Consider the following 24,634-nt stretch of genomic DNA (forward strand, 5'->3'; position numbering starts at 1 on the left):
GATTACAGAGTTAGAGGTCAGACATTCCCACTGAATCTTTAATAAAATATCCTGTGTATAAAGAACATCTACAGATGTCATTATAGAGAGTCTTTTATTTATTTTGTTGTTGTTGTTGAGAATACACACAGCAAAACATACACCAGTTCAACAGTTTCTACATGTACCATTTAGTGACATCGATTACATTCTTCCAGTTGTGCAACCATTCTCACCCTCTTTTTCTGAGCTGTTCCTCCCCCATTAACACAAACTCTCTGCCCCATAAGTTTCCCATCTAATCTTTTGAGTTGCTGTTGTCAATTTGATCTCATACAGATAGTTCTTAAAAGAGCATAACGCTCAAGGCAGACATTTTTTACTAGTTAAGCTAAGCTATTGTTTGGCTTTAGGATGACTTCAGGAGATATTTTTGATTTAAGGTTTCAAGATTATCTGAGATAAATAGTTTCAGGGGTTCATCCAGCCTCCATGACTCTAGAAAGTCTGGAGTCCATAATAATTTTTGAAATTCTGTTCTGCATTCCCTCCTTTTGATCAGAATTCTTCTAAGGAATCTTTGATCAAAATGTTCAGTAATTGTAGTGGGGCACTGTCCATTTCTTCTGGTCTCATGGCAAAGGAGGCAGTTGTTCATGGAGCCAATTAGCCACACATTCCATATTCTTCTCCTATTCCTGACTCTCCTTTTTCCTCCGTTGTTCTGGATGAATAGAGACCAATTGTTGTGCCTTGGATGGCTGCTTGCAAGCTTTTAAGATCCGAGGCACTACACATTGAACTAGGAGGTAGAAGAGAAGCACTAAACATGTTGTAAAACATGTTGTTAGGTCAATGAAATCATGACCCTAAACCTGCAAACCAAGAAACCAGATCCCATGAGGTTTTTGATTGTACATAATCAGCCTTAGCAGCTACTCCTTCTTTTCTTTGCCGTTACTGTAAATATATCTATCACACAACTTTTGCCAGTTCACCTTTTTACAGGTGTACAATTTATTGATAGCAATTACAATAATTGGCTGTGCAACCCTACCCTTAATCAATGAGATATTTCCACCCCCTCCTTCCTACTGCCCTGGTAACCACTAATAAAATTTGTTCTCTATATTTGCCTTTTCTTGTCTTTATATGTAACTGAAGTTATATAAAACTACGTTAAGTAGATATTTCACTTAGCATAATGACTTCCATCTCCATCCCTACTGTAGCATATATCAAGACTTAATTTCTTTTACTGGCTGAGTAGTATCCCGTTGTATGTATATATCACAGTTTGTTTATCCATTCATCTTTTGATGGTCATTTAGGTTGTTTCCACCTTTTGGCTGCTGTGAATAGTGTTGCAATGAACACTGGTATAAAAGTCTGTTTGAGTCTCTTCATTCAAGTCTTTTGGGTATATACCTAGGAGTGGAATTCTGGGCCATATGGTAGTTCTGTTTTTAGTTATTTGAGGAACTGCTACACTGTTTTCCACAATGGCTGTACCACTTTGCATTGCACCAGCAGCTGATAAGGGTTCCAATTTCACCATATCCCTGCCAACGTTTTTTTGTTTGTTTGTTTTATATTAGCCATCCTAGTTGGAGTGAAATGGTATCTCATTGTGCTTTTGATATGCAACTCTCTGATGGTTAATGACACTGAGCATCTTTTCATGTGTTTGGTGGACATTTGAATGTCCTCTTTAGTGAAATGTCTATTCAAATCTTTTGCCTGTTTTATGATTGAGTTGTTTTGTTGTTGTCAACGTTTTAAATATATTTGGTTTTTAGATTTTTGTCAGATATGTAGTTTCTGAAGAAATACTCCCCGATGATAGCTTGTCTTTTCAATTTTGATAAAGTCTTTTGATGAACAAAAGCTTTTAATTTTTATGAGGTCCCATGTATTTATTTTGTCTTTTGTTGTTTTTCCTTTTGTTATTATATTAGATAATCCATTGTTAAAAGCTAGGCCTGGCAGCCTTGCCCCTGCTTTTTCTTCTATGAATTTTATGATTTTAGTTTGCACATTTTGGTCCTTAATCCATTTTGAATTTGTTTTTTTGTATGGTGTGAGGCACGGATCCTGTTTCATTTTTCTCACGTGGAAATCTAATTTTCCCAGCACCATTTACAGAAGAGACTCTTCTTTCCCCATCAAACGGACTTAGCACCCTTGTCAACAATCAATTAACCATAGATGTGTGGATTTATTTCTGAAGTCTCAATTCTAATCCAGTAGTCTATGTGTCTATTGTTATACCAGTACCAGGCTGTTTTGATTACTATACCTATATAGTATGTTTTAAAATCAGGAAGCGTGAATTCTCCTGCTTTGTTCTTCTCTTTCAACATTGCTTTAGCTATTTGGGGCCTTGCAGAGCGGCTTTTAGATTTAGCGGGTCCCAATTAACTAGTCTACTATCCTGGGTGGGCATAGAAGAGCATTACCTTTTACAGAATCCTGCTCTAGTCAGGCTCCTATTTCTCATCTGGTGTGCCACATACACCCATAGCACTTTAAGTAACTGTGTATTAGTCTTTGAACAAGGTGGCCTTTTTCTCTTTTTGTAAAAATAGTTTAAGATTTTCACATCTTCCAAATAATAAGAAGTTGGGGTTTCTAAAGGAAGAAAGAAATTGGTTGAATTCAATATTCAAATACAAACAGATCTAAAAGGAAATCACTCATTTTGAAACTAGGGACCTCTTGAAGGACATGGCTTTTTTTTTGTTTGTTTGTTTCCCACACCTAGTGCTTATAGGAAAAGAAAAAATAATTAATTCTTTAGTAGGCTTGGAAACCATGGTGCCAAAAGAATAAAAACACTGCCTCTCTGCAATTTTTTTTTTTTCTAGCAGACTTTCTTAGACTTAATGTTACGGTGAACTTGATGTTAAAGAGAGAACCACCTTGAGGAAGTACAAAATTCATTTTATAGATTGCATTTTTAACTTGTCAAATTCCAATTTATAATTTCCCATTACCTGATTTATTTTGGTCATAGGTACTGGATCTGTGAGTCTCTTAAAAATAAGGAAATTTGTTCAGCCTAATACTGCCCAAGAGTGGGGCGGGGCTATACTCTCCACATTGCTGACTCCATTACAAGCGTTGGGATTAGTGTCCCCTCCAAGATCACTGTAGTGTTATCACTGTAGTGCTAACAGGAACTAGCATAGGAATTATTCCCTCTCATTTCTTATTTCTGGATATTAAAAAAATAACAATCAAATGTGAACTTTGAGCATGATTTTCCAAATCTGAAGGCTTAGCCTAGAACTTTTTTTTAAAAAAGATATTAATTGTAAATTTTCTGCCCTGATGCTTTGAGGTTTATTTGGGATTCTTTTCTCAGTCACGTCTTACACACAAACATGCACAACCAAAGGTAAGATTTGTAATTTAATTAGATGGCCTCTTATTGATTTTTCTAGGATTAGCTTAATTAGTCAAGTGTGTTCACCTCTAATATTCACACTGCAGGCGGATAGATCTTTCAAGGAGACGCTATCTGGTTGATTTAATGCCTGAACTATCTAACAAACAGGCTCTCTCTCTGAAAGTATATGAAAAAATACTTTAGCATGCTAAAGTTAAAACAAGGCAGAATTTGACATAAAAAACATATTAGCAGGAAGCTACAAATTCTTTCATTTTGAAAAAAAAAAAAAAAAGTGACATGCAGCTTTCCCCCAATATTTCATTATAAAAAATTTCAAACATACAAAAAAATGGAAAGAATTTTGCAGTGAACACCGTCATACCCACCACCTAAATTCTCTCATTAACATTTGATTATTCCTACTTTGTCACATATCTATCCATTAATTCATTTTAATTTTTTAGTACATTTCAAAGTAACTTGCAAATACTCCTAAATATGGTATTTCAGAATACATATTCTTAACTAGAGCTCAGTACTTGTTTAGAGTTACTTTTTATTTTGAGCATATAATTAAATCCACAAATATTATGTATACTACTGTATGAATTTTGACAAATGCATACACCTGCATACTCAAACTCCTATTAAGATACAGAACATTATTATTGCTCTAGAAAGTTCTCTCATGCTCCTGCTTAGTCAATCCCTGCCCCCACTATTAGTTTTGCTCATTTAGAATTTCACATGAATAAAATCACACAGTAGGTTCACTTTTGTCTAAGGCTTCGTTCACTCAGCATAATGATTTAGAGGTTTATCTGTTGGTGTATGTATCAGTACTTCATTCTGTTTTATTGCTGTTGTTCTTGTTAGGTGACATTGAGTTGGTCAGACTCACAGCAACCCTATATACAACAGAAGGAAACACTGTGTGGTCCTGCACCATCCTCATAATCATTGTAATGCTTGAGCCCATTGTTGCAGCCACTGTGGCAATCTAGTTCCTTCTTCCAGCAGTCCATGGTATATTCAATATTCTTAGCCAACGCCATAATTCAAAGGCATCAATTCCTCTTCGTTCTTTCTTATTCATTGTCCAGCTTTCACATGCATATGAGGCAAGTGAAAATACTACGGCTTGGGTTAGGATCACCTTAGTCCTCAGGGTGACATCTTTGCTTTTTAACACTTTAAGGAGGTCTTTTGTATCAGATTTGCCCAATGCAATGCATCCTTTGATTTCTTGAGTGCTGCTTCCATGGGCGTTGATTGTGGAATCAAGTAAAATTAAATCCTTGACAACACCAATCTTTTCTCCATTTATCATGATGTTGCTTATTGGTCCAGTTGTGAGGATTTTTTTTTGTTTTTTTTTCTTTATGTTGAGGTGTAATCCATACTGGAGACTGTAGTCTTTGATCTTCATCGTAAGTGCTTCAAGTTCTCTTCACTTTCAGCAAGGAAGGTTGTGTCATCTGCTTATCACAGGTTGTTAATGAGTCTTTCTCCAATCCTGATGCCACATACTTCTTCATATAGTCCAGCTTCTCGTATTATTTGCTCAGCATACAGATTGAATATGTATGGTGAAAGGATACAACCTTTCCTAATTTTAAGCCACACAGTATCCCCTTGTTATGTTTGAATGACTGCTTCTTGGTCTGTGTACAGGTTCCTCATGAGCACAATTAAGCATTCTGGAATTCCCATTCTTTGCAATATTATCTATAATTTGTTATGATCCACACAGTAGAATGTCTTTGCATATTAAAAAAAACACAGGTAAACGTCTTTCTGGTATTCTCTGCTTTCAGCCAAGATCCATCTGACATCAGCAATGATATCTGTTGTTCCATGCCCTATTCTGATTCTTGCTTGAATTTTTGGCAGTTCCTTGTTGATGTACTGCTGTAACCATTTTTGAATTATCCTCAGTAAAATTTTACTTGTATGTGATATTGTTTGATACTTTCCACATTCTGTTGGATCACGTTTCTTTGGAATAGATACAAATATGGATCTCTCCCAGTAAGTTGGCCAGGTAGCTGGCTTCCAAATTTCTAGGCATTGAAGAGTGAGTACCTCCAGCGTTGCATCTGTTTGTTGAAACATCTTAATTGGTATTCCATCAGTTCCTGGAGTCTTGTTTCTTGCCAATGTCATCAGCGCAGGTTGGACTTCTTCCTTCAGTACCATTAGTTCTTGATCATATGCTACCTCCTGAAATTGTTGAACATCAGACAATTCTTTTTGGTATAGTGACTCTGTGTATTCCTTCTGTCTTTTTTTGATACTTCCTGTGTCGTTCACTATTTTGCCCATAGAATCCTTCAGTATTGCAACTTGAGGTTTGAATTTTTTCTTCAGTTCTTTCAGCTTGAGAAATGCCCAGTGTGTTTTTCTCTTTTGGTGTTCTAACTCCAGGTCTTTGTAAATTTCATGAAATACTTTACTTCATCTTCTGGAGCTGCCCTCTGAAACCTTCTGTTCAGCATTTACTTCATTATGCCTTCCTTTCACTTTAGCTACTTTACATTCAAGGGCAAGTTTCAGAGTCTCTTCTGACATACATTTTGGTCTTTTCTTTCTTTCCTGTCTTTTTAATGACTGCTTGCTTTCTTCATGTACGATGTCCTTGATGTCATTTCACAACTGGTCTGGTCCATGGTCATTAGTGTTCAATGCATCAAATCTATTCTTGAGATGGTCTCCAAATTCAGCTGGGATATACTCAATGTCGTATTCTGGTTCCTGTGGACTTGTTTTAATTTTCTTGAGCTTCAACTTGAACTTGCATGTGAGCAACTGTCCCGCAGATGGCTCCTGGCCTTATTCTTACTGATGTTATTTAGCTTTTTCATTGTCTCCTTCCACAGATGTAGTCAATTTGATTCCTGCGTTTTCCATTCGATGAGGTTCACATGTATAGTCTTTGTTTATGTTGTTGAAAAAAGGTATTTGCAACGACAAAGTCATTGGTCTTACAAAATTCTATCGTGTGATCTCTAGTGTCATTTCTGTCATCAAGACCGTATTTTCCAAATACAGATCCTTGTTTTTTGTTTCTAAATTTTGCATTTCAATCACCAGTAATGATCAATGCATATTAACTGCATGTTTGATCAATTTTAGACCACAAAAGTTGGTAAAAATCTTCAGTTTCCTCATCTTTGTTATTAGTCATTGGTGTGTAAATTTGAATAATAGTTGTATTAACTGGTCTTCCTTGCAGGCGTATGAATAGTTTCCTATCATTGACAGTGTTGTACTTCAGGATAGATCTTGAAATGTTCTTTTTGACAATGAATGTAATGCCATTCCTCTGCAATTTGTCATTCCTGGTATAGTAGACCACATGACAGTCTGAATCAAAATGGCCAATACCAGTCCATTTCAGCTCATTAATGCCTAGGATTATAACATTTATATGTTACATTTCATTTTTGACAACTTCCAATTTTCCTAGATTAATATTTTGTACATTTCACCTTCCAGTTATTAATGGATATTTGCAGCTGTTTATTCTCATTTTGAGTCATACCACATCAGCAAATGGAGGTCCCAAAAGCTTGACTCTATCAACGTCATTAAGATCGACTCTACTTTGAGGAATGGGTGCTACTTTGAGGAAGCAGCTCTTCCCTAGTCTTATTCTGAGTGCCTTCCAACCGGAGAGGCTCATCTTCTGGCACTATATCAGATGACGTCCTGGTGCTATCCGTAACATTTTCACTGGCCACGTTCTTCAGAAGCAGACCACTAGGTCCTGCTTCCTAGTCTTTTAGTTTGGAAGCCCTGCTGAAATCTATCACCATGGGTGACCCTGCTGGCATTTGAAATACCAATGGCATAGTTTCCAGCATCACAGCAACGTGCAAGCTACCACAGTACAACAAACTGGCAGACACATGGGTGTTTTATTGCTGAGTAGTATCAATTGTGTGACTATATAACATAGTTGCTCTATTTAATTGATGAATACTTAGGCTATTTGCAGTTTTGGGCTATTATGAATAGAGTTTCTATGGATATTCTTGTGCAAGTCTTTTTATGGACATATATTTTCATTTCTCTTGGGTCAATATCTAGGCTTGGGATTTCTGAGTTGTAAGGTAGGTACATATTTAATTTTATAGGAAACTATCAGATCTTTTTTCAAAGTGGTTGTACTATTTTACCTTCCTTTCAACAATGTGTGAGAGATCTAATTGCTCCATATTCTTTCCCAGACACTTCATACTGTCAGTTGTTTTAATTTTAGCCGTTATGGTGGGTATGTAGTGGGAAATGCAACTTTAAACTACCCATTCTGTACCTATCTTTATGTGCAGACTTTCTTAACTACTCCAATCTACCTTGGTCTGAGGTTACTGGAAACTTATTACTGGAACCACTGGGCTTGGGGGAGAATGGTCCCATTAGAATGGATGCACCATGATGACAGTATTTATGTGCTTACCACATAATACGAGCTTAATACTATTTGTTGAATAATAGGAATGAATGAATGAATAGAACGGTTTTGCATGCCGAAACCAGGTGCTGTCAATTCCGCCTCATGGTGACCCCATGTATGTCAGAGAGAAATTGTATTCCGTAGGGTTTTCAACGGCTGATTTTTCAGACACGAATTGCCAGGACTTTCTTCTGAGGCACCTCTGAGTAGACTCAAACCTCTAACCTTTTGGTTAGCAGCTGAGCACGTTAACATTTGTACCAGAGACTCCTCTGCATGCCTAGACTGACTGAAATAAGAATATAGGGAAACTGTAGCTTCAAGCACATCTGTGTAATCCTCTTCCAGTCTCTTCCCTGTCATGCTGCCAGCTGCCCTTCATCTCCCTTTTGGTCCATTGAACTTGTTGCTATGGTGTGGTCCTATTATATCCAAAGACGTCCTCCCAGGCATTATAGCGTAAAGACCATTATTACTATTTTTTTTTTTTTCTGGCAGTGTCTGAACTCAGGTATCTAGGGGACCCTGAGTAAATACCTTTACATATCTAGATCTCATCATCTTCATCTAGAAAACAAAAGGTATAGATTATCCTAAATTCCCCTAGCGCTAAGGTGTAGTAATTCTGACTTCTTTCTTACCCCATCTAAAGCCAGAATTTCCGTGGCCGCCTTCCTGGGTCTTCTACTCTTTCCTTCAAAAACCTATGCATTGGGGACTAGGGTCAGAATGTGTTAAGAAGCTTGTACACATTAGGAAATTTATATCAGAAAATAAGTACATTGGGGACATTTCTGAATACACAAGTAACCTTACTTTTTTGTGTGTTTTTTTTTTCCTTTTGAGCTAAACATCTTTGTTTTTTGTCAAATTTCACAGGATGTCAATCATTCTGTATAAACGAAAATGCCTTCTACTGAAATCAATAGACATTCTTATCCTGGTGAAAGTTAATGGAACAATAATAAACTTCACTGATTTTAAATAGTCACAACACTCTACGTTTTCCCCACAATTTGCTGCTAATTCTAACTAGGGCAAAGTTTACGAATCCAGTGGCCTTCATAAATGACCTTCAATTTATAGGCCATCACAGACCATCACAAGGGCTAAGTAAAAAACATTTTAGATAATTATTGCAAAAACTTGGCTTAGAAGGTCAAAAGATAATATGAAGCAATAGGAGGAGCAGGTGATGATTAAACATTGTGAAGAAAATGTAATTATATTAATAATTGTCATACACAAATTATCTAAATTGTATGTAGAAATGTTGCTTTTAAAAGCGTTTTCTTTCTGCAGGTCAGGCAACCTGCATCCCTGACAACTGGCAACAGTGTTATGGGAGTTTTGGTTTTGAGTGAGAATGCTCCAGTCCAAATGAACAGAGCAGGCCCAAAGGGATAATGTTAATCCCCATTATCAGGGAATATGGACTGTATGATACACCAGTTCTGTGAAATGTATTGAAACTTGTATTTTGATGTAAAAAAATGGTCACTTTTTGTATTTCACAAGTGATTAAGAAGACTGGGTAGTTCCTAACTCTATTGTTGTTGTTAGCTGCTCCTGCCTCACAGCCACCCCATGCACAAAGAGACTGAACTGTTGTGATCCATTGGGTTTTCATTGGCTGGTGTTTTTGGAAGTAGATTGCTAGGCCTTTCTTCCTAAAATATGAGAAAATAAGTTTCTGTTCAGTAAAGCCACCCACTTGTGGGATTTCTGTTATAGCAGCACTAAGAAACTAAGATGCTAGCCATTAAATCAAGCTTGTTAATTGGGTTGTCAAATCTTTTATATCATTACTAATTCTTTTTTTTGGTTGCTTGACCCTTCACTGGAAACCCTGGTGGCATAGTGGCTAAGTGCTACAGTTGCTAACCAAGAGGTCGGCAGTTTGAATCCACCAGGTGCTCCTTAGAAACTCTATGGGGCAGCTCTACTCTGTCCTATATAGGGTTGCTATGAGTTGGACTCAACTCGACGGCATTGGGTTGGTTCTTTGGGTGGACCTTTCACTAATCGTGTGTTGAACATCTCCCACGTTGATGGTATATTTGTCAATTTCTCCTCATTCTAATAATTTTTACTTCATGAATGTTTGAATTATTATAATATTTTATTAGCTACATACTTAGAATTGGGACGTCTTTATGATTAATTGAAACTTTTACCATTATTTCGTGGCTTTCTTTTTCCCTAAAACGTTTTTTTTTTACTTTAAAGCCTATTTTGATTAATGTTAAATGAAAATCTCCTTTAATTGATGAGTTTAGCCCCTATTAATTTACTGTGCTTATTCAAAAATTGTTTCTACCATCTTAATTTATGCTTTCTATTTGTCTTGCTTTTTCTATATTTCTCTCTCAACCATGTCTCTTTAATTTTGCCTTTTGTGGGGGATGGGGGCAGATTTATTGGGTGTCTTTTAAAATTTTCTTATTCTATTTGTTTTTCTGAATAAGAGGTTATCCTCTTTTTGTTCTTTAGTAGTTATCTCTGCTCTTGTCCTACTTTAACCCCAGCTTCAGTACTTAGTTTTGCCTTTGGAGATGCTTCTTATTTTCTAGAGAATTCAGGAATCACTGAACACTATTTTAATTGTAATTTATCTAGCAATTTATATTATAACGAGTATTACAATGAGTAATTTTATAGCAAAATTTACAAGTAATTTATCTTGTATTTTAGTGAATATACTTGTTCTGAAATATAGCTGGAATCAGAAGGCTAAAATATCAGTATTCTTTAAGTTTCTTACAGGCTGAAGCTAAGAGTTATTTCTTTTTTCCTTATTTCTTCCCTCTCTTTCTTTCTGCCTTACTCGAACATATAACATATGTTGAGGGTCTATTATATGTGAATCTCTATCTCTCTTTCCCTGTGTACCTACTGGACTCCTGGTGTGGTGGTTAAGAGCTCAGCTGCTAACTGAAACGTTGGCAGTTTGAATCCACCAGCTGCTTCTTGGAAATCCTACGGGCAGTTTTAGTCTGTTCTATTTTGCTTATAGGTCTCTATGAGTCGGAATCAACTCCGCAGCAACGAGTTTGTTTGTTTTTTAATGTATCTATCTACCTAATCTATCTATATTTAAGGAGCCCTGGTGGTGCAATGGTTAATCGCTTGGTTGCTAACCAAAACGTTGGTGATTTGAACCCACTCAGTAGCTCTGCAGGAGAAAGATCTGGTGATTTCCTCCTGTAAAAATTACAGCCTAGAAAACCCTATGGAGCAGTTCTACTTTGTCACATGGGGTCATCAGGAATCAAAAATCAATTCGATGGCACACAACAACATTATATATTTAGCAATGTCCTAGGCACTGGGAATAAGACAGTTCCCCAGAAACTGCAAAGAGGCATCCAGTGTTAAAAGACAAATAACCACTTTTTCTGGAAAGCATTATGATGCAACCCTATATCAATGTGCCAATGTGATAAAAAATGGCTATGTCTCTGGATTCGGGGGTTAAATAGACACAGGTACCTAATGATGTCGGATTACACGCTCACTTTTGGCATTATTTGATGTATTTGGCATCTCACTCAATTTCCTATCCAAATGAGTTATTTATATTGAACTAAATACATACTTTAATTAAATGAACCCACATTCTAAAGAAAATTATTTATAGGTTTGGTTATAAACTTTCCAGGAATAGATTTTCTTTTTTTCCTTCAACAGGTATTTTTGACTTTCAAACCAGTTCTGGATAAAATTCCAAAAATGTTGTTATGATCTTTCTCACACATCCAATTCACTCTAGGTAGTGTGCAATTTTGTAAGGTATTTTAACTCTATTTGCTCCGTTCTATAATTGCTCCCTTTCCCAAGACTGCCCTGAGTTGCTCTTCAGAATAAAGCTGGTACCTTCTCTTTTCCAGTAAGGACATTATCTTATAATATGCTCAGAGTCATTTCATCGGAGGAGAAAATTGGTAAAGTCTAGTTTATGCTAGGCCCTTGTATCTAACAAAAGGAAATCTCACTGTTAAATAAGCCAGGGGAATCTTGCCGTTACTGAGTCCTGATTCTACTGCACTAAGTTTTCAAATGATCTCTTTTATTCCTGGGATGCTTGCATACTTAATTGTCAAGTTTAATTTATGATCCTTGTTACTCTCTAAGTGTTTAATTGAGTTAGTGGTTATAGCTGACTCATAAACCCATAAAGCTCTTCAGTAGTAAACTAATTAGCCACTGCACCTGCCCTCCATATAATTAACATTGTTCATTACTAGTAATCAGCATTGGAGTTACTAAAAGTTACCTTACCACTCAGTTGTCTAAAGCAGAGACTTTCAAACTTTTTTGATCATGCCTAGAGTAAGAAATGTGCTTCACAGGTCAACTCAGGATACACACACACACACACACACATCTGGAAAAATGTTTCATGAAATAATACCAGAACTGTGTATGATGACCTCTGATTTCTATTCTATTCTACTCTATCCTCTTTCACTAAAAAATATACTTGACTTACTAAATAGTTTTTAACACCCACTAAGAGGTTGCAAAGGAGCCCTGGTGGCTCAGTGTTTGAGCACTCGCCTGCTAACCAAAAGATCGGTGGGTCGAACCCACCAACCACTCCTTGGGAGAAAGATACGGTGTTCTGTTTCTGTAAATATTTACAGCCTTGGAAACCCTAGTAGGGGCAGTTCTACTTTGTCCTAGGGGGTAACTATGAGTCAGAACTCGATTCGATGGCAATGGGTTTGGTTTTGGTTGGTGTAATGGATTGCAAAAGAGCCCTGCTAGCACAGTGGTTAAGTGCTTGGTTGCAAACCAAAAGGTCAGCTGTTTGAATTCACCAGATGCTCCTCGGGAGAAAAGACCTGGCCATCTGCTCCTGTAAAGATTACAGCCTAGGGAACCTTATGGGGCAGTTCTACTGTGTCCTGTAGTGTCATTATGAGTCAGAATCAACTCGACAGCACACAAGAACAATGGGTTGCGATCTGCAGTTTGAAAAACACTGGCTTAAGAAACCTTTTACAATGAAACAGAAAGTTAAGAAGAATCAACAGTTTTTTTTTTTTTTAATTAGAACTTACTTGTTTCCTTCACCATTATACACCCACTTAGTAGTGCCAATTCCTTCATAGTTTGAAGCCCAGTAATAAATACAGGTATTAATGTGCAGAGTAAACAGCAAGTACCCAGTTGTTCGAATGACCCTGTCAAAGATTATAACGGCAAAGTGAGGACTCACGTTATTCCTGGAATGCAGTCTATTTTAACATTTTCTTTTCCTTAAAGTCTCCATTAAACCCCCTTGCTTTAGATTGAGAACTGTTAGCTCTCATTTCAAAAAAACCAAACCCACTGCCGTCAAGTAGATTCTGACTCATAGCGACCATGTAGGACAGAGCAGAACTGCCCTATAGGGCTCCCAAAGCTGTAAATCTTTACGGAAGCAGATTGCCACATATTTCTCTCACAGAGAGGCTGGTGGATCAAACTGCTGACCTTTGGGTTAGCAGCCAAGTGCTCAACCACTGCGCCATCAGGGCTCCTTAGCTCTCATTTGTGCTGTATAAGATGATGGCGTCATTGCATGTTTTATGACTACAGTGTCTTGACTGGGACTGACAGAGTGTAAAAAAAAAAGCAAACAAAAAGAAATATCTTCTCTTTTCACAGATGGTATGAGTCAACTCCATGAAAGACATGGTCTCAAGGGTCCCCTTTTTAGTTCAAGTCCCATAAAAGATGCCACACTGATTTAAATGGTTATCTCTGAAAAGCTCATGGGGCTTTATGCTACGATTGAGCCTAACTAGAGGTCTCTGTGCAAGTGAAGTTCAGGATAGCACATGAATGAGCTTCAGGTCAGGGATGAATTGTGATGAGAGAGATGTAAAGTCAGTTTGTGAAAGGACATGTTTCTCTACTTCTTCTGGCTGAAGCAGGTAATAAGTCCTATTATTATTATTATTTTAGTTCTATGTTCATCTAGGAGCCCTGGTGGCTCAGTGGTTAAGAGCTCTGCTGCTAACCAAAAGGTCAGTAGTTCAAATCAACCAGCTGCTCCTTAGAAACCCTGTGGGGAAGTTGTACTCTGTCTTACAGGGTCACTATAAGTTGGAATCAACTTGACTGCAACAGGTGTTTTTAATGTATTCATCTAAATCTGATATGATTTTTATGCTTTTATGTCACTTAAAAATTATCTAAATCTACAACTATTGGTGTCCACTCATCTGGATCAAAAGAGAAAGGAAGAAACCAAAGACTCAAAGAAGAAACTAGTTTACAGGGCAAATAATCTACACAAACAACCTTGAAACCAGAAGAACTAGATGGTGTTGGTCTACCACTACCAATCATTCTAACCAGGGCCACGATAGATGGACCTTGATAGACTCAGAGAAAAATGTGCAACAGAACCTCAAATTACTAAAAACAAACAAACAAACAAGAACAGACTTACCGGACTGGTTGAGACTGGAGGACTTCCTGAGATTATTGCCCTGAGATACTCTTCAAATCTTGAACCTAAACTAAACCCTGAGATCACCCTGTGACTAACAAATTGGCTTACAAAACAATGATTATCACCCATAAGTACTGTGCTTCCCTAAAAAAATCACATATATGAGACCAAATGGTCAACAATTGCCTTAAAACAAAGAGGAGAAGAGGGCAGGGAAACTAGATTAACGGAAACAGAACAACCAGAATGGAAATAATGAGAATGTTCACGCATTGTGAACAATGTAATGAATGTTGCTGAACAATTTGTGTAAAGATTGTTGAATGAGAACCTAAACTGCTATGTAAACCTTCACCAAAAACACAATAAAATATTATTTTAAAAAAGATATTCAAATCAGTCTTAGAACATAACCCTATGTTTTATATAGCCAAAAATTCTGAAATTGTCTGTTTTTCTTGAAGAAACAAGCTGCCTAAAATGCTATACCTTTTCTTCTCTTCTTTCACCCCCCTCCATTATAATGAGTCATACTTTACCTGTAGATGTATGCCTTGTCCATTATAGACTCTAGGTGGTGATTAAACTCAAAAAATGAGGTGTACTGTGTAGAAAACAAGCAAAAGAAATCCAAACGCATATTAGTTTTATTTTTATTTTATTTTATTTTTTTTATGGAAAGTAGATTTTATTTGCTACTGAAAATAATTTTATTCATATGTCTTTTTTTTTTTGAAAGTCCAGGGCCTGTTTAGTGGTATTCTCCTCTGGGCCATTCATTTTAGCATAGTGGCAAATTTCCAGTTTCTTGCTTTACTTTATTTCTGCCCTCTAGTTACAGTATTGTTTGAGATACTGACTGAAAATCAGACTTAACATTTCTTTTTTTAAGCATATAGTGGAACTGTATTTTACAATAATTGAAATCAAGTTCTACCAAACAAAAGTAAAACAGGGAAAGTATAATAAAGTACACTGAAGACATAAATAGGTATTAAGTCTTGTCGCTGTACATTAGCATTATTTTTAAGCAATTTGCATTAAGTGTGTATTTATTTCGACACAATATAAAGCCCAGTAGTATTAGCCTTGGTTAGCTATCTTTTACATTGTTCAAAGATACAATGAGTCTATATGCATCTAATCTAAACAAAGTTGTTATTTTTCTCAAGGTCTTTTCCTATTCACTTCTACTACTATTTGCATTTATACTCCCACCTCTCACTTCCTCTTTCATTGTATGAGAAGCATAATTGAGGGTAAGAGCTTGAAATTCAGAGCCAAATGGCAATCCTACCTCTGCCACTTACTAACTGTGTGACCTTGGAAAAGTCGCTTAACTTTCCTGTATCTTGGTTTCCTCGTCTGTAAAACATGGATAGTAAGAGAATGTGCCTCCTAAAGGGGTTGTGTGCTCACAGGAGTTAACATATTTAAAGTGCTTAGTATACTGCCTGGCACAAAGAAAGCATCATACATATGTTTGCTATCATCATGGCCAAAATGATTTAGGTTGCTAGGAGTTTTGTCTTTTGAAAAGTGAAGGTTCATTGTATTATTATTTGCAGCTTTAGAAGCTTTATCTGCTACTAAACTATATAGTAAAAGTAGAATCATAGGCTCTTACAGATGGAATCTTAGACATTACGTAGTTCAAAATTTGATCTAATGCGAATATGACTGCAATAGAACATTTGGAATTAAAGAATAAATGTAATAACTATTTAATTAAAAATATATGCAGAAATGACTTGTTTTTCTAGAACTCCTGAATAGGAAAAATCCCTCAAGCATTCAAATTACCATACTTTCAATCTGTGGGAACTTGCTTATTGTGCTCTTTAATGGAAGTTTGCCTGAAGGGATGTTTATAAATTTTGCTTCAGTGTTCTCTATGGAAAAACTTATCATTTTTTTTAAAAAAAATTTACTGTGGTGAAATATACTTAAAACATTTGCTATCTCAACCATTTCATTTCAACCATTTTTCACATGTACAATTAGTGACATTAATTATGCTTACCCTGTTGTTTCCATTTTTTTTTTTTTTATCATCCTTAACGGAATCTCAGTACTCCCCATTTACTTTTTCACTTATAACTTGGAGACAGACAAATGATAAATATTTTCCTTAGGGAATTGTGCATTAAAGTGTCACCCATATAAAAGGGTCTATAAAAAGATCAGTATTGACTTTTAGAATATCCTATATATTTTAAGAAAAATTCTAGCAAATAGGTTTTGGACATCATAGAAAACAAACAAACAACAACAAAAACAGCTGCTATCAAGTTGATTCCGACTCATGGCTATCCCACGTGTGTCAGAGTAAAACTGCAGTCCACAGGGTTTTTCAGTGGCTGATTTTTTGAAAGGAGGTCACCAGGCTTTTCTTCTGAGGTATCTCTGGTTGGACTCACATGTCCAACATTTTGGTTAGCAACCAAGCTTGCTAATCATTCACAATACTCAGGGACTCCTTTGGTCACCACAGGGATACTGTTATTATAATGTCAGGCAAACTCCTCAATTCATGGGAAACTGGATCTTTCTCCATGTTTATTATCTCTGAGTAGAGATCTCCAGAAACCTTCCATGTGAGGCTAGAAATTTGATGGGGGATGGACTGACCACTAAACTGCTTGGAACATTCTCTTCTGCCTCTATCAGGACCCACATTCCATAGTCAAACAAGAAGACTTCAGAGTCTCTTGGACATCTGGGCATATGGATAAGTTCCCCCTTGACTTGGGAAAAATCGGAGGCATGGAAGGAAAGCCCTTTCAGTGTAGGCACTTATCTGCCAAATTCATGTTAGTAAGGAATTTGGAATCAGATAAATACATGATAGAATGCATATACTGCCACTCACCAGGAGGGTGAGTCTGGACAGATTTTTCTCACCCTGCTATTTCTATTTTCTTGTCTCTTAAATAAAGTTGTTGGGAGGAATAAGTGAAATGATGAATCTAAAGTTTTAGTAAGAGTTACCAGTTGTTGCTGTTGTTGGGGGTCTTCCTGGGTGGTACAAATGGTTAACATGTTCAGCTACTAATGGAAATTTCAGAGGTTCCAGTCCACTCAGAGGTTCCTAGGAAGAAAAGTTTCGAATCTATTTCCGAAAAATTATTGAAAATCCTATGGAGCACAGTTCTACTCTCCCACATGTGGAGTCACCATGAGTCAGAGTTGACTACGTGGCAACTGCCTATTGGTGCTGCTGTTATTATTATTATTAGTTGTTATTGTCGGGATTCACCAGTGTCACCAGGTTGTTATGTCTTGTCTTCCCAAGACTGCAAAAGAGATAATCACCTAAACTTTATAGCCTCTTTAGTGTTCTTTGTAGAAGGCTGTCTTTGGAAATACAAGATATTTTTGCTATTACCATTGTTAATGATTTATATGAAATTTCAAATTCTGGCTTTCCTCAGATTCTTTTTAGATACCCAATGGAGCTATGAGTTACAAAATATTTATATCTTAGAATCCTTTTGAATATACAACACAGTCATATAGTTAAATAACAATATAAAAATATATACCTTAAAAAGTTTATCACTATTCCTGTCCCTATACATTCCACTTTTCCTTCTTACCTCCTCTCCTACTTCAGGTACCCACTTTAATTAGTTTTTTTGCAGTCTTTCGGTGTTTATGTAAATACAGAAAAATAGCATTTTTTTACTTTCTGTTACAAAAAAGTTACAATTGTTCTGTAAACCGCTCAGTAACTTTTTTTTTTTTTTTTAGTTAGCAATTTATTTTGGAGGTTTCTCCATATCAGTGTACAGAAAACTTCCTTTTTTTTTTTTTTTCTAAAGCTACAAAGTATTCTATTATGTGGATGTAACATGATTAATTTAACTAGTTCCCACTGGACGGACATTTGGTTTTTGTCCAAGTAGGTAAATTTTGTTTTTGATGCAAAAGCATTGGCATTTCTTTAGAATTACTGGATTTCAGATAAATAAGTTAACTTAGAGGTCATCTAATCTAATTATCTCATTTTATAGCCAATATCCCAGGCATTCAGTAGCTGTGTGATAAAAAAAGGAAAAAAAAGTCAAAATTATAAAAGATTCATTTGAAATCGTAATGGTATTTACAGGTACAAAAGCATTTCTATCTTTGATGATGGAAATACCAGTCATGAGATATAGTATAAAAACAACTAGTACCAATGCCTGTCAGTGGAAGCAATGGTATTTCTCATTCATTCATTTTTTAGAATTCATAGCACTGATGAGAGCAGAGAAAAGGAGGACAGTTTGGACAAATTAGCAACATTGGTAACTTAAGGATAGTTTAAATCATTTCAAAATTTCTATTATTAAAAGAAAAAACAGTGAAATATAATTATCTTACCTTTAATATCCTATTTGCTCTAAATATTGGATTAAACCCAAAGAAGAGGTAGAAAACATCAAAAGGTATTACTGATAGGAGATCCAACTGTTGGAAGAGCACATTTCAAAATTACATTGTGTTTATATGCTTTTATGGACGTGGATGGATCTGTACTGATGTAAAGTTGACCTGTCACTCTGAATTTTTTGTTGTTTAATCCAAAATTGCATTCAGTTAAATATCCATGATGCCACTGAAAGGCATATTAAGCACCCTGAAAATGAGAGCACTATTGTAGCCTCAGGGTAATGAGGAAAACCCTCAATGATTGTACAATAGCCTTAACAGTGGACTTAAACATATCAAAGATCCTGAAGATGGCACAGGACCAGGCAACATTTAGTTCTGTTATAACCAAGGTTGCCATGAATAGGAGCCAACTCCATGGCAACTAATATCCATAAACATTGTAGGCTATTTCCAACATACTGCATTTAACCTTCGTGCATCTGATTTCTCCCTAGGCACTGCATTTGCTGAAATTTTTGTGGCATTGTCACACAAACTTCGGTAACAGCATGGCTGCTAATGTTAAAATACGCTTTAACAGTGTTGCAAACATGAGGCTCTTGGCTTGAAAATCAAGTCCATCCTTGATTTTATTTGAAGCCACTGCATATTCTTTGCAGTGATATAGTTTTATATTTCAGACAATTTTCCTGGTGCTCAGGGCTGATTATATTGTTAGTGGTTCATTTACACTCCTTAATTCTCTCTACTGCTATCTACTTTTGGACCACTTTGCTACCAGTAACCCCTTGCGGTGGAGTCCATTGTGACTCATAGCAACCCTAGCTGACAGGGTAGAACTGCCCCAGAGGGTTTCCAAGGAGGGCCTGATGAATTTGAACTGCGAACCTTTTGGTTAGAAGCTCTTAACCACAACGCCACCAGGGTTTCCTTGCTACCACTAAACTTCTGTGAAGGTATCTACCAGAGACCATGCAAGTTAAAAGAGAGGAAAGTAATAAAATCAGTTCTTTTCACAATTACAGTCATGCATCACTGAAAGTCCACAACAGGTTTTGTGAAATAGGACCTTATGTGATTTGGGTGCTGTGTGAACACCATATTATATACAGGCAGTCCCTGGGTAGCCAACGTCCTACTTATGTACGGCCTCTAGTAGCAACCCGGTAAAGCCTATTATATTAAAACCTTTTGGGAGCCCGCTTTCAGTCATCCTCGTTGCTGCTGCGTGTCTTTAGTTTACTAATTTCCACCTGATCCCTCCAGAAAGAATTCAAGGAGGGCACTCCAGCATCTCCCACCACCAGGATGGCAGGAGCTCTGGAGCGCACACATTAAGGCACGGCTGCCATCTCCTGGGGAGGGACTTTGCAGGCCCGCGCTGTAGGAGGGGGCCTGCAGGGCCCCGCCCAGGGCTGGTTGGAGTTCAGGGAGGATCAGCTACCTTCCCAAGCTGGGTGAGGCAGCTACGTCCACACAGACTGTGACCTGGTGTTCAAGGGTTACCTCTTACAAACAGGTCAGGGGCTGTGCCTCGGCCTGCTTCCCCACGAACCATCAGTGCCCCAGTGGGCCTGTAAGGCTTTAACCAAAGCGGATCATGCAGTGACCAGGCTAGAGGAGCTGGCGGAGAAGGCCTCTGCTTGCACTGTGTGTGCTCCCACATGCCTTGGTGAGTTGAAGCCTTCTGGGAATTGGGCCCCACTTGGAGGGTGTGTGTGTGTGTGTGTGTGTGTGTGTGTGTGTGTACAGGCCTTGGTGAGTTGGAGCCCTCTGGGCATTAGGCCCCAATTGGAGCGTGTGTGTCTGTGTGTGTGTCTGTGTGTACAGGCCTTGGTGACTTGGAGCCCTCTGGGAATTAGGCCCCACTTGGAGGGTGTGTGTGTGTGTGTGTGTGTGTGTGTGTACACGCCTGGGTGAGTTGAAGCCCTCTGGGAATTGGGCCCCACTTGGAGGTGGTGTGTGTGTGTGTGTGTACAGGCCTTGGTGACTTGGAGCCCTCTGGGAATTGGCCCCACTTGGCAAGTGTGTGTGTGTGCACGTGTGTGTGTGTCCAGATAGGCAGGGAGGGGCAGCACGCTGAGGAGGGAAGTTGGAGGTGTGATGTCACTCAAGACCTTAGCCTAGAGTCCTGGCCTCGAGATTCTAGGGCCAAGAGGAGACACCCGTTTGGCCTCTCAGTCCCCATCTTGGTGCAGAGGGGTGTGGGCATCAGGAAACACCTGCTTGTGCCCAGGCTGTTCCAGCCCACGCCCTGCTCTATCCCACCACCCCCTCTGAATGTCAGTAAGCTCCAATTCTAACGAGGGGTGGCCAGAGCTGGCCGATGTGTGTGGCCACTGGGCGTCGAGGTGTGGGCTGCCCGCTTACTTCCCCTGGGAGACAGAATTTTCTTTGTCTTTAGGGGTGAACTTCAGGTTTCAAAAAAAAAAAAAAAATCAGCTGCTAAATATTCGGAAGTGGTCTGCCCTCTATCCTTTCTTTCAGAAGCAGATGGAGGGGAAGCTAGCTTGGAGGGAGTGGTGCGCGCCCAGGCCAGCCCATTATTCCCCCGCCTCTGGGCCTCCCTAGCCCTAACCCCCCCCCCCACCTGTCCACCGGACAAAGCCCAAAAAGACGCCCCAGAGCTCTGTCCCCTGCCTCAGCTGCTTGTAAACAACCTGGCCCAGTGTTGCAGGAGTCTGGGTTTGGGGCCTTTAAAACCATTAACCAAAAACCAAACCCGTTGCCTTCGAGTGGATTCCATTAGAGAAAAAAAAAAAACAAATCTTATGGGACCACAGATAAATGTGCTGCCCCACGTTGTGCGGTGCCTGCCTGTAATTAACAGCTCTGATGAGAGAAGGTATTGAAAGTATTATTATGGCTAAAATTATATACATTTTTATCTATCCATATGTAAATTATTCTAGCCCTCTATTATGATAGTAATTGTAAAATGACATCACACTTACATTTTCCTAATTACAAGGATGACAATAAAAATTGTGTAAGACAAAATAATGCCTTTTCATATATACTTGAGAAATAGGGTATATTAAAAAAACACTTAAGATACCTTAATACAATTAAGAGCAGGTAAGGGCTTTGTGTAAAGCCACACATATGAAATGGAGAGTTGAGATAATTAATTGTGTAACAGAATTTTAAAGCTATTGAACAGAAAGGGAACTTTTAGTTTATATTAACCAGATGAACTATTGTAAATAAATTACTTTTTAAAAGTATTGCTTTAGAAATTGAATCATATAATAAAACTTCATTGATTTTACCTTACAGATACTGATCATTTCAAGAAGTCAAGTGGTATACAGAGCAGTTACTGAAATAATACCTTACAAATCGGGAGCACAGAGCTATTGACTTGTCTAGTGCTAAGCCGGATCCACATTTCCTGGCTCAGAGCGCATGGTTCTTTTTACTTGCTCTTCAACCAGTTGCTCAACTCTCCACTGGACTTCTTACTGCAGACAGTCTTCAGTCATGTTTGAAATTAGTACATTGCCGTATAGCTAAAGATGATTTATATCTTGCCGAATTGTAGAAAATTGAATTAATACTGACCAGCACATATAAAGCACTTTGCAAAGAATGTTGGTACTGGGATAGGAGTAAGACACCGTTTCTCTCCACAAGAAGTTTACGGTTTAATAGTGACATAATGAAGCACAAAAATAGCTATAATATAAATACCTTAAGACAGGGAGAAGGCACTAAGGGAATTCAAAAGATGGTGTGGTGGTAGTTGAATAAATGTAAAATTTTATGTTTATGAACAAAAATTAAATATAGGAGTTAATTCAGTCCTTGTTGAAACTCAAGAATGTGATTAAGACTTTAGAATAAGCTTTGTGGCATTTTCAAGAACATTCATCCTCTTTGTAGAGTTCATCGATGTAGTGTTGATCTTTTATGACTATTAAGTGGCAATTTTTTACAAAGAAAATAAATTGGAGATAAAAAAAAAAAAACCCGAAACATATTTTAATCATGGTAGATAGCCAACTGTGACAGTTTGGGACCCAAATCTAGATTTATATTTTTTAACAAAATTTGAAGGATGGAAGTTGTCCTTGAAGTGGGAGGTCGATGTTCATTTATACAGATTGAGTAACGTTGGGTAACCTGACTCTCTGCTTATTTCACAGAGTTACAATTGCCAAATAAAAGGTGCAAGAGTACTTTATAAATAATTATGGGCTATAAGAACAATATCATATTGTTATTTGAGGAAAGAAAGATACCATGTTATCTGAGTAATTGCTTTATTCCTATTTTTCGTTTATTTTATATGGACAAGACATCAACCAGAGTAGAAGCAATTTTATAGGGCAGTTCTGCTCTGTCCTATAGGATTGCTATGAGTCGGAATCAACTGAGTGGCACGGTTTTTTTGGTTGTTGTTGTTGTTTTTTCATATCATCATGCTACATGAATTACAGGTTAGACTCTATGAACAAGACAGAGTAAACCTCTTTTAAGTCAGAATTTAAATATAGGTACTAAATAATTTTGCTCTGCTGAATACGGACCCATATGTTGAATTATACATTTGCACATATAAGGAAGTATCTCATGTAATTATCGAGAAACAAAAACTTTAGGCCTTCCTTTGCCTAATAAAACTTCATCTATATGAACTCTGTTATGAATCTGTGATTCTGAAAGGAAGAAAATTTGCCTATAGAAACCTGTAGATGAAAATTAAAGTCAAACTGGTAATGGATTACTTGAACAGTTTTGAAATTGTTTGTAAGTCACCTACCTGAAATTTTGTGGAACTCCTGTAGTATCTCTTTAGCTCATTTAAATCCACCTGAAATATATTTTATATTAATTTTAGCTACTCATCAATTAAATAATTCTCACTTTTATTCTCTATATTTGCAGCCGTTTCTTTCCACTGGTTCCTTCCCCTCAGCCTATAAACATGCTCCATTTTAAAAAACAAAAACAAAAAAACCCCATACCTTCCCTTGGTTTCTGTCTTCTTTTTGTTATTGCCCTGTTGTTTGCCATGGTCAAGCTTCTCAAGAGAGCCACTTACATTGCTTATTGTTTTCTCTCACATCCTTTCCTCATATATATTCCTCCACCCATGGCAATTTGGTGGCAATTTGGTTCTGCCAGTTTCTCTTATTCCGTCAAGACTACCAGTGCTAAGGCCACCAGTGACCACCTAATCATCACACCCAGGGGATTCTTTATGGTCTTTAGCACTCTGTTTACTTCTTTTATGACCATATTTTGGAATTACACATATTATTTCTTGACTCATTTTTTTAAAATCTTCCTACCCCATTAAATGGTAATCTACCAAGGGCCGGGACGAGGGTGATTTTTTTTTAGTACTGTATGTAACTAGTGCCTAGCGTAGTGCCTGAAACTTATGAAGAGCTCAATAAATACTTACTGAGTGCATGAATAGGTAAATGAATGAGTGAAGGAATGAAGAAATGAATAAAAAAATTTGAGGTATTTGAAAATTTTTTTTTTGACTATTTTATCCTTGAAACTTTCTCTTTCCAAAGAATCGGTAACACCACTTTCTTCTTGGTTTACCTTACTTTTTCAGCTTCTACTTTTCTATGTCTTTCTTGGACTTTTAGGATAACCATTTAAAAGTCAATATTACCCAGGATTCAACTCTATTCTCTTTTCTTGTTACACTTGCTTCCTAGGAAATCTCACCAACGTGCATAGTTTTAAAGATCACCATATATGTTCAGACTACCAAATCTGTACTTCCACCTAAGATCACTTTCCAGGCTGTTGATTGATACAAACAACTCTGCTTTATGCTCTCCACTTAGCAGTTTCACTCATCTCAAATTTAACCTGCACCAAACTTGAGCTTATTGTCATTCTCCATTCCCCCTGACACCTAACAACGCTCCTTTTCTTTCTGTTGGCTCCATTTTGGCTATGAGCATCTTCATCTACTCTGACCAGTGATCCTATAACCACTCATTCA

General features: G+C 37.4%; 1 protein-coding gene across 1 annotated transcript in view; it reads right to left on the bottom strand.

Moving 5' to 3' along the window:
* Positions 1-24,634, bottom strand: part of CNGB3 (cyclic nucleotide gated channel subunit beta 3) — a 173,739-nt gene that overhangs the window by 59,407 nt on the left and 89,698 nt on the right. The window contains exons 7-10 of the mRNA XM_010588386.3: positions 23,426-23,476; positions 18,649-18,735; positions 14,820-14,884; positions 12,899-13,021 (exon numbers count right to left, since the gene is read on the bottom strand). Of these exons, the coding sequence (XP_010586688.2) occupies positions 12,899-13,021; positions 14,820-14,884; positions 18,649-18,735; positions 23,426-23,476 (326 nt within the window). The remainder of the gene's footprint in view (positions 1-12,898; positions 13,022-14,819; positions 14,885-18,648; positions 18,736-23,425; positions 23,477-24,634) is intronic.

Source organism: Loxodonta africana, chromosome 14, assembly GCF_030014295.1.
Source record: "Loxodonta africana isolate mLoxAfr1 chromosome 14, mLoxAfr1.hap2, whole genome shotgun sequence".
Lineage (NCBI taxonomy): Eukaryota > Metazoa > Chordata > Mammalia > Proboscidea > Elephantidae > Loxodonta > Loxodonta africana.